The following is a 14,516-nucleotide window of genomic DNA, read 5'->3' as shown; positions in this document are numbered from 1 at the left end:
CTGTGAAAGTGCACAAATGTGAGAAAATGAAACAAAGCCGCTGGACGTAACTTCTCGGGATCCTCCAAAAAGTCCACTGAAAAATCTTAGTAAATGACCACCATTTTACTGAGATTAGATTTCATCTCATATCATCTCATTTCATTCAACTTCGTTCCCGTTGATTAATGTCTCAAATTAATCATCTTCATTTCATTTCACTCCATATTATCATTTTTCATAAAAATAAGAATATAAATTATTATTAAAATAACATGATTTAAAGGTCTTAGTTACCAGGTCATAAAATCCCTTAAAAAAACTCAACTTTAAAAATGTTGTTACACTGGTCACTCACATGCGCACGAATACGCAAACCCGCAAGTGTGGGACGACATTTGCAAATGATTATCCAAAGTTTTCGCTGCATTCGTGGTTTTCCAAGCTGTGTCGGTTTTTTAACAGACATCAAAGCGCGCGAACCGCGAACCTTCGCGTAGTCTCCCACACATTCGTTTGCCCAGTTGCGCCGACGATTGCGAAGGTAACGGACGTATCGCCATTTTCATAGTTCGTGACGTCTACTGTATAGCGTATCTTCATCAAAAGAAATCCCACAAAAACAGCATCGCTGTAAATGATGTCTGGGAAAGAATTCAAGACTCTTTTTCTCTTCAATGTTCTATTGACGAATTCAAAAGGAGAAGAAATTCGTGAGACATTCGTAAACAAGTGTAGGAGGAAGCGCAAACGGGTTCGCAAATTGAGTATGCGAACCCATTTGCACAGCCGCTAGGTTTGCGAATGAATGTTTGACGGCCCTTCACATGCGCTCAAACATTCGTACAATGTACGAATATTTGCGCGCATGTCAGTGGCCGGCATTACAGTGTTTCAGTAGATTTTAGGTAGGTACATTGTACGGTTCGTATGAAAAAACAGTGGCAAAATTACAGTGTTATAAATTTAAAGAATAACTGAATGTGATTAGAATTTTTTTTTAATTAACATTACATACTGTATCATGTCATAAATGAGGGGGTTTCCCCTTTCCGTACTAGTGTTGTAGCAGAACAGAGATAATGCTGTCAGATCCTGCATGATAATAAAAATGTAATTATTTATTGTAGAAATTTGACTATCTTATTTTTCGGTGAACAAGTTTACAACAGATACTGATGAATTTGCTGTCATGAATTACAGTGTAATATGAATATTTCTACAGTGGTTGGTAAATTACATGAAATTACAGTGTTTTTACCACTATTACAATGTAGTTAGGAACACTGGTTCTGTTTGTATTATATATACATATATGACTATTCTAATGTATGTATACATATAGACAATATAGGTAATTAATACATTTGTCAAAAAGATGAAATTTTATAGCGTGTAAGCGAGACCTTTAATCCAAGTCTTATATTTTCTTCCTTTATAGGTTAATCGAAAGACGATAAAACTTTGTTAAAATGTAACAAAGTATTTAAAAATGTTCCTCTGTTGCTTTAAAAATATCAAACATTTTTGAAACTCGATATTGTATAAATGGAAACGTCAAACATCGCCAGAAAAGTATAGGAACTTCCAAACAAAATTGAAACATCGTACAAAGTACCTAGTGTATTCATAAACGTTTCTTAATAATGTCTGGTATAATTTATTATGTTTACTCATAGCTGGTACCGCTGGTCGTAACTTCTCGGGATTCTCTAAAAAGTCCACTGAAAAAATGTCAGTAAATGACCACCATTTTACTGAGATTTTTTTTTTTTTTTTTATAACAACTAATCTCATTTCACTTAATTTCATCCTAGGTGATTAATGTCTCAAATTAATAATCTTCATGGTAGTTTTCCAATTACAGAGCATAAAGCGACTCAGTGACGCACAATGCCGAATTATGCTGAAGCTTAGTTGAGCATTATGCCGCATAATGCGCTCTTGTGCTGTAATTGGAAAACTACCTATTTCATTTCATTTCAGTCCATATGATAAAAAGTCTTAGTTACCAAGTCATAAAATCCCTCAAAAAAAACAAATAAGATATGACCTAAAGGTCTATGTTACCAGGTCAATTAAAATTTAAAAGTGCATATGTCAATTGTCATAAATTATTTAAACACTGCTTAGATATTGGGAGCCGGCGGTAGTGTGTTTAAGTGTGTTTAATCATAAATATGTCTTATCTATGAGACTAATAGTTCTTAAACTGCTTAATATACGAAATCCGTATCTGCATTTAAATTGATTAATACTTGCTAGTTTCATTAAAAATATATCATTCCGTAAAAAAAATACAAAAGGTTATTTATAAACTATTTAAATTAGTGATTGAACAATTGAATATACCTTCAATACCAATTTCATAAGGTAAGCTTTACTATTATTGATTTAAATATGTAACTATAAAAAATACATTAAAACGGTATGAAAAATTCAATTCAATTTGACTAAACTTTGGAAAACGTTACTTAGTTATTCATCAAGAAGTTTATTTACTGTACAGATAATTGGGAATAATGCCTATTTAATGTACAACTGCGGCATTATTATAATTTCCATTAAGACATGATTTTTCAAATGTGGTAACAATACATTGTGTCATTGCCCTTTAGCCTGAATTAAATGTAAGGTAATAGTTTTGCTTACTAGACGTTCTGTTATATATTTTATTTAAAATTGTTTTGTGCCGTGTAATAACGCATCCACACAAAAATGTCAATACCTGGTGTAAACAGGAGTTTTTTTTGCAACTAAAATGCTTAAGGGGCCATTCCAGCTATACTCTGATAGGATTTTTAACACTGTAAAGAAATGGTAACGTATCCAGGAAATATTAGAAATTGACAAAGCTAATCAAAAAACCTTTATATTTCAAAATTTTCTGATTTTTCTCATCTCAATCCTATAGTGCTTAATAAAACGCTGTTAGGATTGCAATAGCAGAATTAACATAAAATGCATCTTATGTCTGTCATTATCTAGTATCTCTGAAGATTGAGATTGTGTTTTAGCTTGCATAGAATATCTTACAGTTCTCTCTATTTACTTAACTATTAATTATTTAATAATATGGTAAAGTGCACATGTGAGTTATGTTTATTTAATAATTTAATAGTATTAGCTATAGAGAAATAGAGAGCCAGAGAAATAGCAATTTAATTGCCATAGTTAAAGTCTGTATCATTCAATGGACCACAACATTACAAATTGGGGGCCACTTCAAGAAAGAGATGTTTAGTGTCAACTACTATAATTTACTACTTACATAGTACTAGGAGTGGGTAATATCGGTTTTGCCGCGTATCGAATCGTATCTATATATAGAGTATCAATATCGGATATTGAATCTATATATTTTCTGAATCTATATATTGATGGATGCTAGTAGATTTTCTCGATTCATGATATTTGAGATTTGAAACGATACGCTGATATAATATCGTAGTAGATATAGATTTCAGTCAACGTTATACGGTTGGTTTTCTGATATCAATTTATAATATGATTTTAAAGTAATAAAAAGAACATGAAAATAAAAATATTGTGGTGGGTAGCCATCATACTACGCAAGATAATTGACAGATGCCTGAATCTCGCTTACGACATTTTGAAGATAAAGCGCATATATACAAGTTCCGAACAACAACATTCGGACCGTCGGTCTACCGAGCAATATCACCCGCTCGGTGGAAGATCTTCCCTTTGTCGTATATTGCTACAACTGGTGACCCCGACGTGATAATCGCAACCTTCTGATTCATCATCAGCGCATCAAGAACTTCGGCTACCACAATCCCCGCATTCTCGCAGATAAAAGCAAGTCATCGACAGTAGTCCCACAGCAAGCCAGCATCGCAGCCTCAACAGGACCATCGCAGCCGACTCACCGCGCTTCCTGGCCCTACGGCACGCACCTACACTGCCTTATCGCGCAGCATTCAAGCTCAGTCTCGACTCACCGCAGACTTCGAGCAGCACTGGCGACAATCACGCAGCATTCAAGCTCAGTTTCGGCTCACCGCAAACTTCGAGCAGCACTGGCACTTGCAAGCTAATCTCAGCACGGACAACGATAACTAAAATGACACGACCTCCGGTCTCGGAGGGGAGTGATGTGGTGGGTAGCCATCATACTACGCAAGATAATTGACAGATGCCTGAATCTCGCTTACGACATTTTGAAGATAAAGCGCATATATACAAGTTCCGAACAACAACATTCGGACCGTCGGTCTACCGAGCAATATCACCCGCTCGGTGGAAGATCTTCCCTTTGTCGTATATTGCTACAATATCAAAAAAACTTTCCTTCATGCTTTTATCAGGCTTAGGACTGGCTACATTATTTTCAGTTTTTAGTATTTTGTGTCTTAATTTAAAATTACAAAATATACCAAAAGAGTGTAGATTTCAAAAGTTTAATACAAACACAAGAAATAAACTCAATTATTTGGATTCAACTAAAAAGAGAAAAATGTGTACTTTAAAAATCAAACACAAAAAACTTTTAAGTATTTATAAACACTTGTCCAAAAATTCTAGTTCAAGGTCAAAGCGCGTGAAATTAAATTCAACGATGCAAATAGGCTATACTGCATTCAAGTTAGGGTCGAAAGTTGAAACTTCTTTCCTAAATTGTATCCTGCTGATACGCTAAGAATAATCTACAGACATATGGACTTAAATATAAGGTTTACAATTGTATGGATAATGCCTGTTTCTGTTTCATTCATCACATGATATCCCTATCGTGCGCTCACTCACTCTGGCCGATTCGATACGAACCAAACGAATATTGCTGATATTCACGAATCGGTACGATATGCCGATGCGCATCACATCGAGCAATATCGTGTATCGGCTGATATCGATATATAGATTTCGATTCACGAATCGGTACGATATGCCGATGCGCATCACATCGAGCAATATCGTGTATCGTCTGATATCGATATATAGATTTCGATTCACGAATCGGTACGATACACAGTGCGTCGATACTATGATTTTAGTGACTTAGAGACCAACTTTGTTTTTTTATAAATTTTTTTATGTAGATAGATAGAGCTCGTTAATCTCAATAATAATTGTTTTGGGCAAAAATTACAAAAACTTTATAGTTTCGTCAGAAAAATGTGTTTTGTGATTTTTTTGTATGGAGCGGGTCACATTAAATTAAATTCCTGCTGAGTACCGCGAGGTCCCGCTTTGAAACTTTATTTTCCTTACACCTTGTCTAGTCTACTATCATTTGATGCTATGAACATGTGCATAAAGTTGCAATTCTACCAAATAAATGGATCGAAAAAAATGAATAAATACATAGAATAAAAACTTTTTTTTTTTTTTTGTAAGTGCTTTTAAGTTAAATTTGATATGGATTAGTAAGTAAAAGCACGTAATGATACCCATAATTACATAATACCTAACAACAATACATTTAGTAGGTCTCTAATTATGCAATCTCTCTAAGTATTATATATTTAGTTTCACCTTTCGATCTTTGGGTCAGAAGACAAAAGAAGATTGTATAAAATATCTTCATTAGTTGACGTTCTACTTATCTTTCTAGAATAACAACTCTCTGTATATTTCCGAAAATCTTTATTGGGAGCTTCCGCTACCTCTTCTGAGAGTTTACCTATACGAATGGCACCAAAGTTCTTCATTATTGTATATCACTGCCACATGCCAACAATTTATGGATACTGGAAGGCATATAATATAATACCAGGGATATAAATTAACATACAATTCCGCAGTATATCTAAAAAATTCGGAAAAATTGGAAACGTCCACGCGTTCTCCAGATGCAACAGACTGAAGAATCACGTGAAACCTCTCTATTAAATCATAACGTATTCCTGTTATGCGGGCTGTTTCTTCTGCATCCCTGAAAAATCTTCTGGCAGTATTGCCATCATTGGTTGTTCCTACTCCTTGCTTGACAACATCTATAAGTAAACCGCATTCCTTTTTAAACGCTTGCTGTATAGTGCTCTTTCTGATTGATATTTTTTCTTTGTCATCGTCCCTTGCAACTCCATTTCTTGAAGTCCAAACGATAAGATACAAACAAAAAAAGTGTCATTTCAAAAATAATCTCACAGGAAACTACATACGATGAAAAAATTGTGAAGTAATAAAATTATATTTACCGATATGAAGTAAGCACTCCACGCATCTTATCCAGGCATGTAAAGATGGCATTCCATACTGGAATATTTCTTCATTATTTTCTCTTTGATAAGCTAGTCACTCCAAAAAACTCTAACGGTTTTGCTTTGCAAATATCACAGACAGCAGAAAATGTTTCTGACAAATATGAGGTTATTTTGCCGTCTATCATCGTCATGTGCAATTGATGCTTAACTTTAACTTGTTTGATTTTTTATGGCTGAAGTCTTTCTATTTCTTCTATTATGCTAGCTTTTATAATTGTCACTGTTGACTGCGTTTCTTTTGTAAATTTAAACATTATTGGACGGCAATAGAAAGTTGATGAGGGTAGGTCGTTATCCCAAACAATTGTTCCATCAAATTTCTGAAGCCTTATAGGAACTTGACTGACCATAAAAATAGATGAATCATCAAACTCTGTTTCAGTTTTTGGTTTATAATTACTTTGACCTGGAGCTCTATCAAAGCCTATTTGCTTATAAGCAGTAGCTCTCTTGCCGAGTCCAAATCCGAAGTAACCACATCTAAATGCCTATATAGCGCTAAGTTTAGTAATGCTTGCATTTTAATAGCAGCTCCTTCTTCAGTAATAATTACCTCGTCTTTCCCTGGATAACATTTGGTCTTTTCTTGCTTAATTTTATATTAAGAAGGGTATAAATCAGACCCATTTTCACTAGCTGCTTCTCTTAGGTTTATATACTGCCACTTAATTTAAGTGAAACTAATAGTGCCTTATCGGGAGAATATGTACTACTTTTCACTTTACTTGTAATTAAACACTCCTTAACTTTTTCTAGATCTTCGGGGTGATTTGACAAGTGGTTCATTATTTCTCCTACATCTTCAATTCCAGTGTTTCTCAAACTAGCAATTGTAGTAGCTTTCATTTCATCCGGGGATAACGAAAGCGATTGGTAAATTTGTTCAATGCGTCTTCGTTTTTGCCTGGATCCCAGTTCTTCAAAAGGTTTTCGAGGTGTAAAAATAGATGTCGAGGCTTCTGTAGTACATTTGAGGGTGGTACATTTTCAATATCTTCAGTATTAGAAATCTCGAGCCTTTCCTGTGCAGTGTTGATAGCTTCAGGTATCAACATTGCACTGGTTCCTTCGGGCCAGTTTATTGCACATTCTAACCAATCACATTTTTTTCTTATAAACTGTGCTAACATGCGACTACTTCGTTTCCATATTGCACTTATATTAGAACAAAATTGCATACAGAATTTTTGGAGCTCAACACTTTTCTCTTCGGCCACGTTTATTTGATTTTGTAGGAATTGAAAGAGTTTTTTATTATCAGACAGCGACTGTAGTTGCTCTCTTAAAATCGTAAATAATTCTAAATTTTTATCAAAATTATCAATTATAAAGGAAACAGGAAGATCACAACGACAATCACGAGATGTTAGTAGTAGTACGAATAAACGAACACTAGTTAGTATATAATAAACATGGTCACTTTATACTTCCAGAGACAAACAAATGTTTACTATATTTTCTACTACCCAGTAATGGCTGCTTAACTAATTATCCTCATTAAATAATGTTAACTATCCTAATAATTAGAGAGATTGCTTAATTAGAGACCTACTAAATGTACTGTTGTTAGGTATTATGTAATTATGGGTATCATTACGTGCTTTTACTTACTAATCCATATCAAATTTAAGTTAAAAGCACTTACAAAAAAAATATAAAGGTTTTTATTCTATGCATTTATGAATTTTTTCGATCCATTTATTTGGTAGAATTGCAACTTTATGCACATGTTCATAGCATCAAATGATAGTAGACTAGACAAGGTGTAAGGAAAATAAAGTTTCAAAGCGGGACCTCGCGGTACTCAGCAGGAATTTAATTTAATGTGACCCGCTCCATACAAAAAAATCACAAAACACATTTTTCTGACCAAACTATAAAGTTTTTGTAATTTTTGCCCAAAACAATTGTTATTGAGATTAACGAGCTCTATCTATCTACATAATTTTTTTTATAAAAAAACAAAGTTGGTCCCTAAGTCACTAAAATCATAGTATCGACCCACTGTGCGATATGCCGATGCGCATCACATCGAGCAATATCGTGTATCGGCTGATATCGATATATAGATTTCGATTCACGAATCGGTACGATATGCCGATGCGCATCACATCGAGCAATATCGTGTATCGGCTGATATCGATATATAGATTTCGTGCGGGGCGATATCGGATTCAACGATATTGCTGCGATATATAGATATTGAATCTAGATACGATTTATATCACCCACTCCTACATAGTACTTAAAAATAGGAGAATAGAGTACAAGAAAAAGATACTGCCTTTAGTCATTATAAAAATTGTATTGATTTATACACATATCTTACATTTTATTTATTTATAGCATTGATTGTTGGATGAGCTCACAACTCACCTGGTGTTAAGTGGTTACTGAAGCCCATTAGCCATCTACAACGTAAATGTGCCACCCACCTTGAGATAGGAATTCTATGGTCTCAGTATAGTTACAACGGCTGCCCCACCATTCAAACCGAAAAGCATTACTGCTCCACAGCACAAATAGGCGGGATGGTGCTACTTACCCATGCGGACTCACAGGAGGTCCTACCACCAGTAGTTATGCAAATAGGTAGGCAGCGGCTTGGCTCTGCCCCTGGCATTGCTGAAGTCCATGGGCGACGGTAACCACTCACCATCAGGTGGGCCGTATGCTCGTCTGCCTACAAGGGCAATAAAAAAATTAAAAAAATAATAATTTTGCAGGTTTGATTTTTATTACATGATGTTATTCCTTCACCATGGAAGTCAATCGTGAACATTTTTTAAGTATGTGTTTGTATCTAGTGATGCACCGGCTACGTCTTATCTCTATCTATCTATATCTAAATCATCTACTATCAAACCGTGAGAACTTAGTTGCCCTGGTAATCAAAATAAGTCTACATTAATTGTTAAACTGTTTAATAAACTTTATTTGTTACAGATTATTGAAAATAAAATGGGTGTGTTTAGAAAATTTGTTTCGCATGCATTTAACAATGGAAAAATTGGTATGAAGAGCAGCGGAAAATCTGTAAGTTGATATATGGTCCTGTCAACTATCTAACTAGATTTTATTCTCTGTAGCCTTAAAATTACCACATTCTCTGTCAATATATTCAGACATCTGAATAATATGAAAAAATTTGCTTCTTAGCAGATTAATTAAAAGCACGGTAATTTAAAAAATAACTACACACCATTTAAATAGTCTTCTACAAAAGTCTATATGTATGTACCTTTATAATTACGATTTTATTAGACTCTCGAAAACCTAGGAATATACTACTCCTAATTATCTTGTCTATGTATCTCCTAATGTATGTATATTGACCTTGTAGGCAGACGAGCATATGACCCACCTGATGGTAAGTTGTTACTGGCACCCATTAACTTCAGCAGTGCTAGGGGCACAGCCAAGCCCCTACCTACTGTTAAGTACCCTCCACAAGTACTCTCCTCTTTTAAATATTTATTCGTTGTACGTTCAGTAAATATCCATATCTAGATTAATAATAAAATATAAATGCGTTTCATAACAGTAGTAGTACATAACCTTTATTATCTAAGACATAATTAATGATTCTCCTAGACAGTATCAAAATAAAAAGTCAACTAATGATAATGATAATAATACCTAATCTAGAATTATGATCACGTTTCTGCTTCATTCGTTATCAGCATACTGATCACGTGTGTTGCAATTGCAGAGTTCATTGCAGAATAAATTACGTATGGTAGTGTGACGGCTAATATTATTATTGCTATTACTAATATACATTGATACATTTAAAAAAAATGCTATATGCCGTTGAAATTCGAAATCCAGTTTCATATTCATATTAATCCTCTCTAGTCTTGTATTCAAGTCAAAATCGTGTATCACATTGAAAATTATTAAAATTTCATACCCGATCCTGTGGACTGAATGGTAAACACGACGAGGTCGCCCTAAACACGTAATTACGGATCGTCCCGATCTATTAACGGAACTTTTAGGTACCTCAAGCACCGGTCACCGTCCTCGCCGAACCCGTCGCTTGCGACGAAGGGCTCGACGAGTAAATTAACCCATAGACACAGCCCACTAAGTTTCTCGCCGGATCTTCTCAGTGGGTCGTGTTTCCGATACAGTTGTAGATTCTGCAAAGCACTGCCCTTGCTAGGGCCAGTGTTAGCAACACTCCGGTTTGAGCCCTGTGAGCTAATCCTCACGTCAAGGAGAAGCTGAAATAGCCTCTCGAGGCTATCAGCATTTGTAGGAAAATAATTTAAAATTTATTAATTAGTTTTACACAAACTACTTTTACAATCAAGCAATAATAGTATTGTGTGTTCTATGGGGAGGGCTTTGAGGAATTGTTCGAGATGATCCAGCCATCCCGTTTTTATTATCCCACCGCCCGCCATACCTTAAACCACTGCGTTCATCGGCAGTGCGTTTACAGAGAACTTTTCTATCTGGCTTTGGAATAACTCTCCTCGATATTTCCCGAGCGCTATGAAATGTCTTTCTTCAAACGAGGCTTGTGGAGTGTACTTAACGGTAGGCAGCGGCTTGGCTCTGCCCCTGGCATTGCTAAAGTCCATTAGCGACCACCAGTATCCTATGACATAAGATGGATTACGGCATTCACGTGATGGCTCCAGTACCTGCATGCGTAGTTAGTTCGTCTGCACTATTTAGCAAATAAAAATACAGTTTAATTTATAATACCAGCGCGTAACCCCGCCTTCGTTAACAGTAAAAATGATCAGTCACGTTAGTGGGGCGTCTATTAATAAGGAAACTAAACAGGTCAGCTGTACTGTTCAAAGTCTAGTCCTAGATAACATACGTCATAGCTGAAACGATTTAGATATACAACTACAGGAAACATCGAGTCTTATCGAAACATATAGATTTAATTTATTTTATTAAAACTACCCAAATACGGCTCGACAGTTTTTTTCCACTATTTTCGCGGTCTTCCCTTTATATGAAACTAGCGACCCGCCCTCGCTTCGCTTCGGAAACATTAAAACACACATGCAACAAAAAATAAAAAATAAAAAAAGTGTGTGTGTCCGCTCCGACGCACGACTGGAGTTTACTGGATATAAAAAATTAAACGAAACAATACGAGAAATAGTTCTATATTACGACAACACGATACACTACAGATTATTAACAAATTAACGAGACACAAAACAAACGACTAACAAATATATGAAAATACAATAATGAGAGAAACGCGCGATCAGTACGAGGCTTTGTGGCGGACTGCCGGCGCAGCAGCCCGGCGCGCATTTCGTGTGACATGCGCAATCAGGCGCATAACGCATTTCGTGTGACATGCTAGTACGATTTTGGTCCCCATAATTTTCATACCCCGGGCCTATATATGTAAATCGATTCTAAAGGAGTAAACTCCAAAAAAAAACGTAGCCTATGTTCATCAGGGACAATGTCGGCTTCTAATGGAAAAAGAATTTTTCAAATCGGTCCAGTAGTTTCGGAGCATATTCGAAACAAACAAACAAACAAATCTTTCCTCTTTATAATATTATTAAGTATAGATTAAAATTAATCAAAAGTAAAATACATACATAATCTTAGGTCTTGTATTATAATATAACATATCATATTTTTATGTATGGTCATCTATTTAAAATTTGTTCCCTTCTTTTTATTCCTTAAAGTGGTGGATGAGCTCCCAGCTCACCTGGTGTTAAGTGGTTACTGAAGCCCATTAGACATCTACATCGTAAATGTGCCACCCACCTTGATATATAAGTTTTAAGGTCTCGAGTATAGTTTAAACGGCTGCCTCACCCTTCAACCCGAGAGCATTACTGCTTCACGGCAGAAATAGGCAGGGTGGAGGTACGTACCAGCGCGGACTCGCAAGAGGTCCTACCACCAGTAATTACGCAAATTACAATTTTGCGGGTTTGATTTTTATTACACGATGTTATTCCTTCACCGTGGAAGTCAATCGTGAACATTTGTTGAGTACGTATTTCAGTAGAAAAATTTGTACCCGCCTGGGATTCGAACACCGGTGCATCGGTCAACACGAATGCACCGGACGTCTTATCCTTTAGGCCACGATGACTTCTGATTTGAGTTGATGGCGTAGTTATTTTTTGAAATTATCTTTAATAGCTTTGGCGGATGAAAGATCACACGGTCCATTAAACAGCTTGAGACATGAGATTGAAGTACCAATCGTATTGTATAAGGGCTGTCCCAACTTCCAAACCTTAATGAATAACTGCTTCATGCCACATGCTGTTTTAATTCGAATAACTTAGCCAAATTAATTTGACATTTCGACCTAAAGGTGTATGATAATGTATAATAAACAATGTTCTTTTTGATTAGTTTATCAACAGACAGACTGATCGATAGTCTGGACGTTTAAAAAACACTTACGACACAGAATTAAGTTTATCAGAACAGACTTTGCACCGTAGATAAATCATAAAATAACATTGCTTAAAGGAATTGCGATTGCTGACGACTCAAGCTGCGGCAATGAACTTGAACGTTCGACGGCTTCTAAATCACGCGGCACATACCCATTCGAATGTTTTGTTCCGTTTTTTTATTGAGAGATAATTAAAGAAACAGCCTTGAATGAGTTTATTGCCACCCTGGTTCTGTGAACCGGCTGTGGTACTGTAAAAACTGAGACCTTATGATTCATGTCTCAATGTGGGTGGCAGCATTTATGATCGTAGATGTATATGGGCCCCGGTAATCAGTTAACATCAGGTGGGCCGTGAGCGAGATGAACCACCTAAGAAAAAAAATCAAAGCAAACCTTTTGTAGTTTTTATGAAGACACGATAACTTAAAAACTATATACAAAAATAGCTTTTGCTCGAGTAGATATCCTATATACTAAATTAAGATTTATGTTATTGTGGGCCCGCTTCAAAGTTTTTGGAGTGTAAGTAATCGTGGCCTTCAATGCGGCAACAGAAGTATTCTGTATAATATTCCTCTTGGCTGAAGCATCAGTTAGAGTGACCTTGAGAAAATCTGGTAAAATTAACATAAGACACATCAGTGCAGCCGCAGTCGGATATATTTTATCATCTAAAATGCGTTTTTTAAAATTTTATTTTATACTATAATTGATGTTGAAGAGAAAAAAAGAACTGCGAATGACAAAATCAGTCTACATCGAATTATAACGTTTAGTTAGACGAATTGATCTCAAAAAACACAACACACGGTTTAAGTATCTTACTTATTACTTACTAATACTTACTATTACTTATACTTAGTACTTATTTTAATTCACATATTTCTTTCTGCATAAACAGCAATATCAAGCACACATTGGCTTGCACACGATTCGAATATGATTTTTTTAAATTTTTATTGCTTGGATGGATGGACGCGCTTCACAGCCCACCTGGTGTTAAGTGGCCACTGGAGCCCATAGACATCTACAACCTAAATGCGCCACCCACCTCGAGATATAAGTTCCAAGGTCTCAGCATAGTTACAACGGCTACCCCACCCTTCGAACCGAAACGCATTACTGCTTCACGGCGGAAATAGGCGGGGTGGTCCAGCCAAAAGACAATTGTGACGATTTTCATGTTAACGAGCATCAAATCGCTTGACTGTTTGTGAATCACAAAAGACACACAATAAATGAGCACTTTCCTTGTTTCTGTGTGAATAAACTATTGTAATTCCCGTGGACTAATTGTTTTATGATTGTCAAATAAATAAACGTAAACAGGATGTTGTCACGTAATTGCTATTCATACGATTTTTTTAACGATATCAAAGCATATTTCAATTCGTTTCGTTAAATTATTAAAGATAATCTATTTCATTTTCAAGTAACATTTGAGTTCAAAGAAATCAACGTGATCAAACCACGATTGTAAATTAATTCACCAATATTATTTTTAGAGAGAGACAGAGAGAATACACTTTATTGCACACCAACACAACTTTACATTAAAAAAAAAAAAAAATACAGTCAAAAGCACATGTACAATAGGCGGTCTTATCGCTAAAAGCGATCTCTTCCAGACAACCGTTTAATTTACAGAAATTCTGTAAAATATAAAAAATATAGCAGGTATGTTGCGGTGTACCATATACAATACATTATTATAGAAAATATATACATATAATAAACAGATATATACCGTTTACATAATATAATATATACCAATATACATACTTACATACAATACATACTAATATACTTACACACACATAATAAATCAACAGTATGGAAATTATAAATGATAATGATGCAACAAACAGCACTAAGCAGATAAATAGTGT

At 35.4% G+C, this 14,516-nt stretch overlaps 1 protein-coding gene across 1 annotated transcript in view; it reads left to right on the top strand.

Annotated features, from left to right (window-relative positions):
• The first annotated feature begins 2,077 nt into the window (after window positions 1-2,077).
• Window positions 2,078-14,516, top strand: part of LOC101743157 (uncharacterized) — a 33,665-nt gene continuing 21,226 nt past the window's right edge. The window contains exons 1-2 of the mRNA XM_004922617.5: window positions 2,078-2,352; window positions 9,156-9,245. Of these exons, the coding sequence (XP_004922674.1) occupies window positions 9,171-9,245 (75 nt within the window). The 5' untranslated portion in view covers window positions 2,078-2,352; window positions 9,156-9,170. The remainder of the gene's footprint in view (window positions 2,353-9,155; window positions 9,246-14,516) is intronic.

This window comes from Bombyx mori, chromosome 14, assembly GCF_030269925.1.
Source record: "Bombyx mori chromosome 14, ASM3026992v2".
Lineage (NCBI taxonomy): Eukaryota > Metazoa > Arthropoda > Insecta > Lepidoptera > Bombycidae > Bombyx > Bombyx mori.
Note: the sequence above shows the minus strand (reverse complement) of the source record. Positions and strands in the feature narration are given on the sequence as shown.